At 39.0% G+C, this 14,388-nt stretch overlaps 1 protein-coding gene across 5 annotated transcripts in view; it reads right to left on the bottom strand.

Annotated features, from left to right (window-relative positions):
* The window catches only part of LOC124301442 (ras GTPase-activating protein raskol), a 241,148-nt gene that overhangs the window by 140,933 nt on the left and 85,827 nt on the right, over window positions 1-14,388 (bottom strand). For 2 of the 5 annotated variants that reach the window (XM_046756477.1, XM_046756474.1), the window contains exons 1-2: window positions 12,853-13,374; window positions 1,881-1,996 (exon numbers count right to left, since the gene is read on the bottom strand). In XM_046756477.1, coding sequence (XP_046612433.1) covers window positions 1,881-1,996; window positions 12,853-13,102 — 366 coding nt within the window. In that variant the 5' untranslated portion in view covers window positions 13,103-13,374. Of the gene's footprint in view, window positions 1-1,880; window positions 1,997-12,852; window positions 13,497-14,388 lie in introns of those variants that run through there. The other 3 variants (XM_046756473.1, XM_046756481.1, XM_046756480.1) reach the window with 3 other exon arrangements.

Here is a 14,388-nt window from a genome sequence, read left to right as displayed (position 1 = left end):
TGGCGCGCCATTTTTTTTGTACCCCCCACTTCAACAACTCATAGCACTTTCAATTTTGTATTTTTTGACTTGTTTTTTTTTTTTTTTTGTAATCGTGAAATAATAATAAACGCCTGATAAAAAAATGCATGGTAAAAATATTTTTTGTTTTTTGTTTATAGCACTTCAAAAAACACCTCAAATTCATGCCTCTACACTAGAATACCCCCTTAATGAAACTTGATTGATTTCAAACGTCTTAACGAGTTGATCACCAAGAATTTCAAGAGACTTCGCGTGACGTTTAAAAATTATGACAAGATTAAAAACAGTAGATAAGGATGACGCGTGCAAGAAGCAAAACTACTATTTTGCATCTTCGCAATAACTTTGAAATAAAGTAGTTAACAAAATGTAAGTAAATTTTGCTTCATTGCATGGTTTAAATTGTAACGAAGTTGTGTTCGGACCCGTTATACATCCTGCCACGACTGACGACGTTATTATTTCGAGTCATCATCAAATGTTTAATATTTCGTTTGCGTGTGTACCGTTGCTGCATCGACCAAGTGTTATTGTGTAAATAGTCAGTCCCGAGATTCGAAAACAAGAACCCTTTTCAAAATATTTCCGCTTTTTTCACACTTCATTCCTTGGGGTAAGATTTCTTTGGCTCAACGTTTGCTCATTACGCACAGGGGCCCTTTATTACGATATATTAAAATCCAGACGAACCCGAAGTTGCTAAGTAATGGTTTGTCATAGGAGCGCATGGTTGCATTAACGTCAGGTAGTTCAATCTTTCTGATTTTAAATACTGTATGAGACTTCGCCCACTCCGTCATCTCGGCAACTTTTTTTGGTCGATAGGGCGGATATTTTTTACGTACAGTGGGCCTGCAGTACTATTCGAGAAAGCCTTGCATAAATAATTTCCGATTTTTCGAACGAAACCGTTGGGAGATGCCATTTTTTTTCAAGTTTGTACAGAGAGCACGCTATTGGTCGGATAAAGAAACTTTCTGGGCAAAAGAGTTGTCACGTTTATTTTTCAAATGTCAATGGTTTTGAAAAGATAATTTTATATATGCTGGGATTGCCATTCGGTGACAAAAGAAGTACAAATTAACTCATATCTGAAAAAAAACCTCCCTCGTTTTTTATTCAGAAAAAATGAGCAACTTTATGTACATACCCAGATCCTGTAAAAACAAAATTGTGATCAAAGCGACGCCGACGGTTTTATATAAAAAAAATTAAATATTTGAAATAGGGAAGATGAAATGCCAAAAGTGCAGTGGATAATTTTATACGATGATCCACGACAATCGAAATTAATGGAGGTTTCATAGGCAGTTAGTTACAAATTGCAACGGAACAATAAACTGTTTGTCATATTCTTTAAACATTCAATTCTTTTTTATAAAACCATTGGCTCCATTACGATGATAATTTTTTCACATGACCTAGGCATGTTTCAAACGACGCTCATTTTGTTCTAAATAAAAAACAAGCGATGTCCTTTTTCGGATTCGAATTATTCATCAACTTTTTTGCCGAAAAATGACAACCCCAACATAGATGAAATTATCTTTTCAAAACCAATAAAATTTTGAAGAAAAAAAGGGAACAACCGTTTTGCCCGGAAATTTTATTTTTGTACATACAATAGCTCGCTCCGTATACCAACTTGTAAAATAAATGGCATCCCCTAAACAGTTCGTCCAAAAAAATCGGAAACAATTAATAGAAGGCTTTCTCAAATAGTACTACAAGCCCACTAAATAAAAAAAAAGTTGGCGTGATGACGGAGAATTCCTCGTTTAAGCGTTTTCCTTGACGAGTATCCAACACGCCTCGAGTGATAACAGGTAGAATGTAATATTTGAAAATGAGCTTACCGCCATGTCTTCGCTCCGATAGGCGGTGAGGGTTTGTTCATCTTGCAGAAGCACACAGTAGCACGGTTCCCAGCAAGCCTCTTCGCCGCCAGCTTCAGCGACGCAACAATCCGCCTCTGTAAAAGTAAGGATAACGGAAAACAGATGAAAAAACTGTCACAGTACTTGCACGCAATGAAAAAGGAATTCGAATTACGGGTACACGATGAATTTCTTGACGGCCGTTTAAAACTTCAAACAACGTCGACGACGTGAGACGAGAAGAATTATACGCGAGCCGCAAGCAGACAGCTGGGATAATTTTGTCACGCTGGTGAACCTCGGTTCATGGCCCATCGAGATAGGACTGCTGCTTTATTTTTTACCTTAAATTTTAATAGTATTTATAAGAAAATCACGAAAAAAATTCATTGGAATTTACCAAATTTTGTGGTAAATTTATTGTATTTGTAAATAGAATAAACGGAGAACGTATGAATTCACTGTTTCGTATTCGAATAAAACTTTCAATACGGTGTACATTGAGAGAAATTTTTAATTCCTGTCACCGCTCAGTTCTTAACTATTTTTATAGTTTATCACAACCGAAAAATATAATTCTAGGTACTAAATGAAAATTAGGATTGTTGCTGTTACCGGAAAGTCTTGCATCCGTCGCTATTCTTTCTCATTACGATCACTGTTACTGTATTTTCTTGCAACTGGTGCGAAAATTTAATGCTTGTCCAACAATAAATTGATATTAAAGCCTTGTTTAATTGAAAAAGTAGATCAAACCTCACAAACTGATTTTGCTCTGCAATTATCAAAAAAGGATTGACAATCTCGATCGAACTTCGACTTCGTAGGAAGTTCAATCAACATACGTTTTTAACAGTGAATCTCACAAATCGACGAGTGAGATACACTGAAAGAGTATTGGACGCATTTTGTAATTAATTACATTTAGATTGACGATAATATAAAAGATTTCTACTTGGGGCTAGACAGCATAAAAACGATATTTTTATTATCTAATTGAGGTAAAATGAAAAACCAATTTCAATTGTGTTTTCTATTCAGGGCTGAATAAGTTACAACTTGTAGTTTCATTTGTAATTAGAACGAAATGAGATGTGATTTGTATGTTATTACTATGTCAATTATAAATTAAATTTTGTAACTTCTGACTTGTAACTGAACATTTGTACAATTTTTTACATCAAAATTGTGAAAATCCGACATTTCTGAGCGTGGAAAAAACAACAAACTTACACAAACTTACCTGCCATACTTTCCTAAAGCTATCGAACAAACTTGATTAGTCGAACACGATCGCTTTTGTCGAGGCAAGGTAAAATTCAACGGCCTAAATAATTGACGCTGGTCTTTGTGTGAGGAAAAGGACGCCGAGTATGGGGCAAAATGAAAAAGTTGCGTATAACGATGCGGATTAGTTTCCGGCGAGCACCTGTTATTATAACCGCGATATCCGATGGTTCTCTGGTAGGTAACTAGTTCGACGCGATGGTGGTCGAACGATAATACGCCTATAGGCGAGTACCTACGTAAGATCAACGAAAGTAGGACAAACTTGTGATCGAGACCAAAGATTTCTCCCGCGGGTAAAGTGTTCGATTCATTGGCATTCGATGCAGGCTTTACACGTTCGCGAGTTCACGATCAAATCAATTGCGAACTTATGTATTGAAAATGGTATATACTGTTCGTTATGCAGAAACACGATTCGACGAGAGAGAGAGAAAGAGAGAGAGAGAGAGAGAGAGGAATTCGTATAACTTTGTCGGAGCGCACTCCAGCCGCACGTTTCACGCTTTCAAATTAAATTATAAACCGCAACTTTTAATTATACCACATACATATGCGTTATATGTATTGTATACACAGCCACGTTCTCGACATTCACCGAATCCACGCAACGTAGGATAATTCAATCCTCGTTAAAGAACCATCTAAAAATGTCCAAACTGTTCATCTCCTTTTACTTATAAGCCCGCAAAAAAAATATTCTTCTGTCCCCTCGGAGTTATAAAGAAGTTAAGCACGTTTCGACGTTCGGTGATATATTCGTTTCGTTGTAATTTTTTCGTTTCATGATCGTGCGAATTTTTAACCTAAATTTTGAGAAAAAAAATTTAATTTTCGGTGAACATGTGCTGCGAAAATTTTGCCCTTGCCAAGATTCGAGACTTTTTTTCTGTCTGAACAATGCGCGTCGTTCAATTTTGAGAATTCACACGTTGCCTCAAATTTCTGAACACCACAACACCGTCTTATGCTCCTTTTTGGATACGCTGATCGTTTTTGGTGGAAAAAAAGACAAAGCGTTTTTGCTCATCAGACTAGTCAAGTTTCGACCTCGTGAAAAGAGTTTTTGCTCGTTCAAGGTAAAGCAAGAATGAGCCGGCACAATCTTGAACCGTACCAAAAATTGGCTACAGGAAGCAGCGGCTCATTACCTTTCTTTACTTTTTTTTTTCTCCTTTACCGCATTCAAATACCACAATGCTGAGATATGTATCGCGTTTACGTAATCACGAGAATTTAAAGTCCGCGGGTCAGAGATTAAAGTGTTACACAGTCCAAAATTTACTTGGTATTACGAAATGGGATTCGATATTCATAAGCTAAACTATTAAACAATTCAAATTCGTGTACATAAATGCAACTTTTGTTCCATTGCAGCACGTAAATACTCATATTCACCGTTACTCTGATTACAGTTAAGTACGAGGAGATCAGGATTCGTTGAACGAAGAGAGTATTTCTTACCAGGAAATGAATTTTTCAACAGATTCGGAATTTGACAAATCGATTTTCTCAGTGTATACCTCAGGATCGTTTCACCGTCTCTCGTTGTACCGTTACAATCAGAATCCATGCACCTGAAAAGTTTCGGTCTACCAAGCTTCATCGAATGATCATCCTGCTACACCAACGTTCATGAATCGCGACGATACTTCTTAGACGCGAATGAAACCTTGCGAGCTGAATTGACCTCTGCAATTATTATTGGAAACCCTTTCCGACTGAGCTCGATCTATCGAAGCTTCAGGTGCGTACAGGATCCGCCATAATTTTGTAAAAAGAAGAGCACATAGAATCGGTTTAGAGTGATTGAAAAAACGAATGAAATTCATTTTCACTTTTTCGCCGAACTTTCTGTAGGCTAGTGTAAAATTTCATCGACCACCTTTAGGGACGATCCGATAAAGTGGGAAGGTCCTGTACGATCCTGCCCTCCTACGTTATACCGCGTCTACACGTTCATTAGACAGCAAATGACCGTTCAATCAGGATTCACTACAGATGCATGTATCGGTGATTATGGTACCGATGTGTGCAGGATAGGGTGGATCCGAAAATGGACGTTAACCTCCGTCGCCTGGCACCTGGCGCGAAAGGAAGGGTTGCTGGCTCGAGGCCTTCGCAAATGACGAGCGGCGTTCAGCTTAATTAGTGTTTAACTGCAATCTCCGGCGCCCGGCTGCCGACTGAACAGGTACATATTACACGTTGATGATTGGGATGGGCGAAAAGCCTTTTTCCACCCGGAGGTACGGAATTGGCCACGAGCCCGATAAATAAACTACGATGGTGGAAAATATTACGACAAAGTTTAATTAAGTCGTGGAAATTTGTTCAAGTTAATTGGAATCGAACTGAGTGACGGAAAACGAGATTAAAGTTAGTAACTTCAACGTAATAAGACATGGAATGAAAAACATTTACTATTTTTTTTTTTTTTTGCAACTCTAGAACGACTTTCAAGAATTTTATTTCCAAAGTGGGAGTATCTCTTGGTTTATTGCTACCAAGACGGGGATTAACGATTTTTCCAAAAAATGCATACGAACTCCAATCTGATGGTAAAAAAATGATTAATAATTCGTACAATCACTCTTAAGGCAGTGAAACTAATTCATGAAGATACTTTTAATATTCTTAATTCCAGGGTAAAACCTTTACAAAGTCTCGTGAAAACCATTCATTGATGTTTGGTAAACATCTTCTGCCGGTAAAGTCGAGTTCCATTTGTGCGAAATAAACTTTCATAAGCTCCCGATCAAGTCTCATAAAGTCTCTCCGTGAAGTCGAGACTAATTTCTGTAAATTTTTGACGAATCAGTGGGAATTCGGTCAAGTCTTGACTTCTTTTATGCGAATTTCCATAAGGTCCCGTGAAGTTCCATGAAGTTTGCTCGCGAAGTTCGATGAATTCGTGTAAATTCTATGCAAGATTCCACAGCGAAGACCAGTGAAGTGTTCGGAGTTCGTTTTTGAATCCCTGAAGTCTGACGTGAAGTATGGTGGTCCCAGTGTACAAAATTTATTGACACGATCAAACCTCTCCGTTTTATCTATGATCCATTAACGAAAAGTGGTACCATATTTCCCAAGTCATTGCGGGTAATCCTTCATTCATTATCAACATATAACAGATATTAGCTTTTACTATAGAAGAGATGTTTCAGCATTTTTATAGATCCTTCGAAGAAGAGAAAATATCTATTATAACTACCAACCACAGATTTGCACTTTAATATAAGTATACTACAAAGGGGGTATTCCATGTCATTTCAACGAGGATAATAAATTTGCTTCACGGATCCGATCTTGAATGAAACTTACTAATCCTTCTCAGTCATTTGCATAAGGTTTCAAGCGGAACGCAATCGCATTTCAACCGAGTATTAATCTCCCGACCGATGCGATGGTCATCCATGGTGGAAGTGGTCGTCGGACCCCGAGGCTAGTTCTCTATGTTTGGGACTTTACTGGCTACCCGTTATCGTAGAGGAGTCTAGCCCAACGTAGGTATCCTAGCCTAACGCTGGATGGACTCGAAGCTACCAGTATCGTAAGGGGCTCTTAACGAGCGATACCTACTACAGGCAAGCGCGTTTTGTCAGGCACTGACATTGTCCCACATCATGGGAGAAGGAGGATCACGTGCATCTGGTAGGTAACGGTACGAGATGGGACGTACGACCCGAGCAAACCTCAGAGCCAAAGAACACCTTAAGAGTTACGACCGTCTCTCTTTACGGCACTTTATCCGGCCCTCATTGTCTTTCTTTACTTATCTGAAATCAGCGGCAGCCTGCAAGAGACGCGACGGCTGGATGAAAAACCGTTCTCTTTCAACATCCGACCAATCAATTACCACAGCCAACGCCTAATGCGCGAAAAACTAGACCACTGATCCGACGTTCGCCACTGCGGGCGGATGTGAAGAGGATAATATGAAAAAAGAAACCAATTTTTTGTGCCCACTTATCTTTCAGAGTTCGGTGAACGAAAATGTATCTATCATTTTGCCGAATTGAGATAATTACTTACACGTGATATTATCACGTGTACTGTACTCGCGGTGCAAATTTGAAGACACTGAAACATCATTGAGACCTGCGGGAATGGTTTCAACAGGATACAGTGGAGTGGTTGCGGACGACTCGAAAAGAGAACCCCAACGGAGTTTTTCACCGTTTTTAATTAATTAAAGTACCGAGCTCGTAATGCTGCACGGAACTCAAAGTAATTTATAGGATATTGAAAATCAATCGTGCACTCTTTGATTTGCTCCGTCTGAAAACAATCATGCCGTAAATAAAAGATACCTGCAGCTGTGTCTGGAAATAAATATCTGGCCAGCATTTCAACTGCGTAAAAAAATGAACACCGCAGCGCAGGGACGGATGGTACCGATAGACTGACGGAGATGATCGGTGATCGGAAAATTGGATGAATTTGTACAAATTACAGTTCCGCCGTCGCAAAGGAATATTAATTTACGAAGACGTTTCTGTATCGTGTAAAGCGCAACATGACGAAGCAGAACGGTACGGATGTTCCTAAAAAACGCCAATTGACATAATTCGAGAACGAAGTTAGACTGCGGCGGGAGTGATCGAGGGCTAATTATAGAATCGAATTAATGTCGGGTGGCTGTTAGACTCCATACGCTAGTCAGAGATTAATTGATCTGTAGCACCGTGTATACATATAATGCCGATGTATGTACAATGTACGTGTACGTATTTCCATGGATAATACGAACTACGTGAGTAATATATGTATACGTTTGTATATACGATATATATATCTAGAAATCAATCGGAAATGGGCGCGGCGGATAGGCGGTATAGATAACGAATTAATATTTCGAGCCGCCTGTGTTATAGTTAAGTTGGGTTGGTTAAAAATATCTGGATACAGGCGGTGTGTAAAGTTCTTTACAATAATAATTCTTTGCCCGATTGCTTAATGCTAAACAATCACGCAGCTCGGTGTTCTCTTGAATACAGAATTAATGACTGATCCGAATTTAACTTATAAACTATAACTTTGTTCGTACCGTTTTAATCATCTTATAAAGAAAAAAATCATGTTGCCAAGTGTTGTGAGATATTTTCGACTCCTTGGAAGTCTTGTAATATGTCATGTATACGGTTATCTCAAATCATCTGGAAAATGGAATCTTCTGAGATGGAATATCTATGAAAAAAAGAAGACGAAAGTAACATTGAGTTCTTTCAGATTTTTCCAACAGTTCTGAAGTCACAAGGTCGGTTTGGGAGTGAAGTTAAATCTCGTGCAACACTCTCTGAAGTCGGGAAAAAACATTGCGAAGAAATGCACAATTTTTTCAATTTGATAATGACTTTGAAGGAGCTAAACTTTCAAAACACGATTATGTCTCGTTTTGTTACAGTTTACTGAACTTCGGAAAAAACCAAAGTCGCGAAATACTTTATGGCTTTGCCTCAACACGAGTCGTTCCAAAAACGTTACAGACTTCAATTAGATGATAGAAATTATACAAGTTTAAAAAAATCCTCAAGTGTTCCTTTAAATCTTATAAACTCATGAAGTACGATACAAAAGCTTGCAGCCCTCAAGTCAAGTATGAAATGTATATTTTGTCGAAGTATGTTTGAATCTTCAGGTCAAAATCATGTTGAAAGGACAAAGGGATACAATAAAGAATGAGTTAACCTGGTTACATGCGACTTGAAAAGTCCCGGTTTACTGAATTTAAACTGTAAACGCCACACTCCATTGCCATAATTTTTGAACCACAGGGACTTTTTCCATCAGACTTAACTTGAATAACGTGACACTTTCTAAATGTCCGTTTTGTCATGTCATTAATTCAACAAGCTTTTCACAGAACTAGATCCTGGAGTTGAGAATATATTTTTCAACGTGAAGTACTACAATTAACAATAAAAGCTTATCACACTCGAATAGCCACAGATAAAAAGGAGAGAAAAGTTTTCTCGAACCACGCTAACCTCAGCGTACTTCACACCGCTATGTTTTCACCAATTTATGCGCTCACCGCGTGTTGCAAAAGTGATGCACTCTAAGTACACGTGTGAATGTACGTACACACGCGTTATCGAATCACATTACCCACGATAAAGAGCGCATAGGTAGGTAGGTGAAGACGTATAATAAGTAGGCAAGGCACTAATGTAAGCAAGAACGAAAGAGGGACCGTAGCAAGCAAACGAGCGAGCGATCAAGCGTGGGCAATGCAGTGGATACCAAGCGAGTCATTTACCTGCGTTGATTTACTGTGCGCGAAAGAAGATTGCAGGATGCGAGAACAGATGATGCTGGCTAATTAGATATACTTACCTACTTGCTTACTTACTTACTCAACTACCCCCCCCCCCCCCTCCCCAAACTTCAAAAAGCCAATAGTTACGTCAACTTCGCTTGGTAGGCTCCTAAGTTTCCAAAGTTCGTTCGACTAACTCTGTCGTCTGATGGTGAACAATCATCGTGGTGACGCATAAAAAAGTGTGCTTGGTCCGATATCAGTGCAAGGAGTTTCGATAAGTTGACTATTTCAAATTGGACGACAAAAAAGCAGGGTGTTAAACACTGTGGTTCCGTAACAACGAATTTACAGTTCTGCATCTAGGTTCACCGATCTGGAGAGATGTGGTTTCTTGAAATGAACTTTGTGAATAATGGTACATTATTCAACACGGGCATAATCTGCTTTTATTCCTGTATTGCATGCAGGAATTTATTTCCCACTCGACTCTGGACATATTATTGACTTGAAAAGAAAAGGAGAGAAAAGAAAATCTAAGAAACGCTTACAAGTAGTGCATCGATGTAGTGTTTGAGTACTTGAAAAAGTTTAAATTGCATCGATTCAAGTCGTCGTTATTCGAGTACAAAGACTTAATCCAAATCTAATTACAATTATTTTACATACAAATTAGATGTTAAATATTATGTATAAGACCTCAAATATTTCAGATAAACGATTAAAAGCATTGCCTGTTTTAAAAATCATAATAATCTTTTCATTAAAGCGTAAACGTGACCATTTTATTAGCCTGAGAGGTGGAATATTGTTGAAAGTTACATATTATAGAAAGAAATAGTCGAAAATCGAAAAAAATAGAAGACCAGATAAACTGAAAAACTCAGTACCCAACACTTTTCTCCCGCAGATGAGAGAAAATGTATATGCGGGAATCATATGCTACTTTTCACCCGCTTATCGGAGCAAAAAAATACAAATTATCGCTGAGTCGGGAATAAATATAATTATGAAATTTCAAGAATTGATATCTCCGGCATCATGGACAAAGAAGCAACTGAAATCTGCACGAAATATACTCAGGGTCACGTTTCAAAAGACGAAAGACTCAGTGTTTATATGTCGTGTACACGAGACGAGTGTCGCCACTAATCGAACATAGCGGTCTTCATTTTACTGGCAATGGCCACGAGCTGCAAGTCCAATCTACATGCGAGACGAAATGTAAAAACAAATCAGAGATTGAGTGAAATAACGCATCTCGAGGTTCAGTGTTGCCAACCAAGATCATTAAAATAACCAACATTGAAGACCAAGCTGTGTCTATTTGGGAAAACAATGAGCAGCACCGCTTTTGCCTATTCGTTCCGCATGTTTGGGGTTTGGACAGCGTATGTTCGTTACTGGTAAACTGAATAGCATTGTGTTTGATTAATGATGACATTGTACGCGACAATTTGAAACGGTGTTGATTTAGGGAAAATAAAATAGCTAATGGGCATGAGTTCATTCGAGAAGTGAAGTAGAATTGAAATGCCGTGAAAAGAGAGAGTACAATGTCGAATACTGGTTTGAGATTTTTAGCGGGATTCGGACTTTAATATTTACTCCCCATTGCAACGAAAAGTGAAATGTCCTGTACACACGTAATATGGATCCCGATGGCCGAACTCCAAACTGATAGTGATTCATTGGAACAAACAAATGGCCAGACTGACTGCGAAATTTGAAAGGTAACAGTTTGACTAGCTGTTTCGTGCGACTAACGGGTTTGGTATTATCGCTGGGCTCTGGGCAATTCCTCTGATAGTAAAAATATTCGTCATAACGTATCGCACTCTTGGATTCTCGTGCCACAAAGTCTGGATGAAGGGTCCGATCGTAATTAGGATTCCCGATGAAATTTTCTTTTTCGTGATATATTTAATATTGACGAGACGTTGTTCTCGTTAACTATCAATCGAGAGACGCCAACTGTGTAAAATCCACGCTGGTACTTCTGTCATTTCTTCTCCCGTTTCAACGCCTTCACTACGGTACTTCATCATCGTTTACCGCCTCAAAGCCCCGCGGCCATAGGCACAACCTAGTTCTGTGAGAAGACCGGTAAACATTGAGTAATGAGTACAAATTGAGAATTTCAATACTTCGTACAATCACATCACTATTTTCGAGGATGCAAATGAACAAACGATGAGCAATTTTTTCGTACCCACAGTTAGATCCATGATTAATCTCAACTACAGTACCATGGAAAATTTAATCGTATATTCATATAATTATTGTTTAGACGTCAGATCCGCCCTTGTGAGACTCTGGAAACTTTTAGGACTGTGGCATCACATCGTGACTTACGATTCGAAATACCGGACTACTGGCGTAAACTTTGACTGCTTGTTTCTTACAGTAAAAATCATGCGGTAAGGAAACGGACGCATCAACTTCCATCCGGCGGACCGCAGGTCCCGTAAAGTCGATAAAACACGGTTCTTATAAAGACCATAACTAACATCTGCTGCCGGTGCAGCACGATCTAGCCGAACGATCTATAAATCGGTCGGTCATTTGCGCTGAAACATAAACTACGTAAGATATTACACATAGTACAATAAAGATCGAATAACGTTCGCAGCGAGCTTACCGCCGTATCGAGGGAGGAGTACTAGATTTTTACATTCCACCGATTCAAATTTACCTGTGGATTCAAGTGATATTGTTGGACTTGAAGTTTATTGACAAGACTTGACTGACTTCGCCTGACGTCGTGACTTCACCAATCTTTATGTGATTCAAGTGATTTGATGATATTTAAAACGGATCTAAGCTATTAAAAGTGACTTTGTGTGAAGTCAGGTGCTTCAAAGTGACTTCACGTGTTTCAATAGGAATTCAGAAGTCTCTACGCTACTTGATCGAATGTTGCCCGACTCTAAATTTTTCGACTCAAATCAAAGTTACTTTGCGTGATAAATCTTCACTTCGCATCACTTCGTACAACTTCACCTGACTTAAAACGAAGTTCCAGTGAATCGACATGACTTTACGTTACCTCACCTGAAATCAAACAAACTTCGTGTGATTCTACGTAATTTCGAGTGATTTCAAATAGTAACCCAAATAATGATTTCAGGTGTTCCCTGTGCAACCCTGACTCAAAAAAGCTTCGCATAACCGCTGCTGACTTCAGGTAAATCCGAGTAATATTTACACAGCTGAGAGTTAAACCTCTCACGCGTGACTTGACACGGATCGAACATACAGACCTGATGTGATTTTAATACACTCCACATCAGTCCGGTTAAGACTCTTCACGGAACGTTTCACCACCACCTGACTTTGAACTACCAACAAGATATCTCTCATCGTATAATCAGGATCGAGTAAGATCCGGAATGAACTTACCGCAGTACCGAGTGAGGAGGTAAAGGGTGCCGGCGTGGACACGGGCGTCGCACCAGGAGGCGGCGTCGCGGTCGCTGTGGGGCTCGAACAGGGAAAGGTCAAGACCTTCCATGTCGGACTCTCCGCAGGAGTCGCTGAGCGGTTCGACGGCACCTGCACCGATGGCCGGACACTGAATCACCTGGTCCTCGGTGTCGTCGGGGGCGGCGTCTGCGCCACATTCACGCAACCCTCTCGGCGTCAATGACATATCTCTTTCTCTCTTTCTCTCTTTCTCTCTCACACTCTCTTGCCGTAAAAATACAGCGCGTATGCACGTATAGAGAATACTTGTTCACGAATCACGCACAGAGTCCAATTTATTCGTCCATCCGATTTCCATCGGCACGCGCGATTATTTTAACTGCACCACCAGACGTTGCATCGATTGTTCTGTTATCCACATTGTAAATGAACATCTTTGTAATAGACATGTCGTTATACAATTTTCGTTTTTATTTTTTCAAGGATGTATTGTACCACGTGATGTCGCGCAATTATTATCAGCCTTCTACTTCATACTATTTAATTGTATAATCACGTTGCTACGTTGCATACGTACAATCTGCATTCGCAACTACATTGCGTACACAGGTTACATATGCATATGCGTTTTGTATGAATATGTAATACCTGTATTTGCGTATAAAATTCACACGGTAGATATTAGGTAAAATTCATCCAAAATTTGAACAGTTTTTTCTAGATCCTAAACAAACGTGAGAAATAAACTATTGCGATACGTCTTTGTTCGTTTGTTTGCCTTTGTACACGACGTACGGTATCCTGATAATCGCGTTAAATGTAATTGATGAAAATTCAAATTATTAGAGATCTGAAAAAGGATGTCCAGGCTTTGAGATGATCGGAAAAAAATATACTCAAACGTAGATCTACGTACATTTTTGTTCTAGAGAATGGAAAGAATCCAAGATCGAAAAAAATCGTTGAAGAAGAAAAATGTATCGCTGCGTCGATTGGTCATAGAAAAAATTGAACGGTCTGTGAAATTGGCCAAAACATCGAATGCGAGGAAAACGAGTAACAATCCAAAACCCGTTTGTCTACAAGTAATTAATTTTTGTGAAAGAATAACAAACCAAAGATGATCGGTATATGTATAGCAGCAAAATTTTAGATCCTTTAAAAAAAATCCGAAATTTTGAAGCATTTGATGTAGCAAACAAAGTCGAAAATCCAAAATATCCCTTACGACTATGATGTGTTGGATTTTATAATCGATGGTTTCATAGCTAGTTTACTCAGATTCTCAGTCTCAGAATAAACGTACGCAAAACGTTTAAACTTCAGAACCACTCTGTACTATAAATCAACAGTATAAATCCATTGGATACTTGATGTGATTTCGCGCAGCGAATTTGTTTAATTTCATCGAGGAGCGGCGTTGATCATAAATTGCTATAATTTTTTACTCGTTCGTTAATATATTCGCCCCCCCCCCCCCCTTGCTGCTTGTTTTCGAATATTATCTCACAC

Source organism: Neodiprion virginianus, chromosome 3 (genome assembly GCF_021901495.1).
Source record: "Neodiprion virginianus isolate iyNeoVirg1 chromosome 3, iyNeoVirg1.1, whole genome shotgun sequence".
NCBI classification, from domain to species: Eukaryota; Metazoa; Arthropoda; class Insecta; order Hymenoptera; family Diprionidae; genus Neodiprion; species Neodiprion virginianus.
The sequence above is the reverse complement of the archived record's forward strand: the minus strand, read 5'-3'. Positions and strand labels throughout refer to the sequence as shown.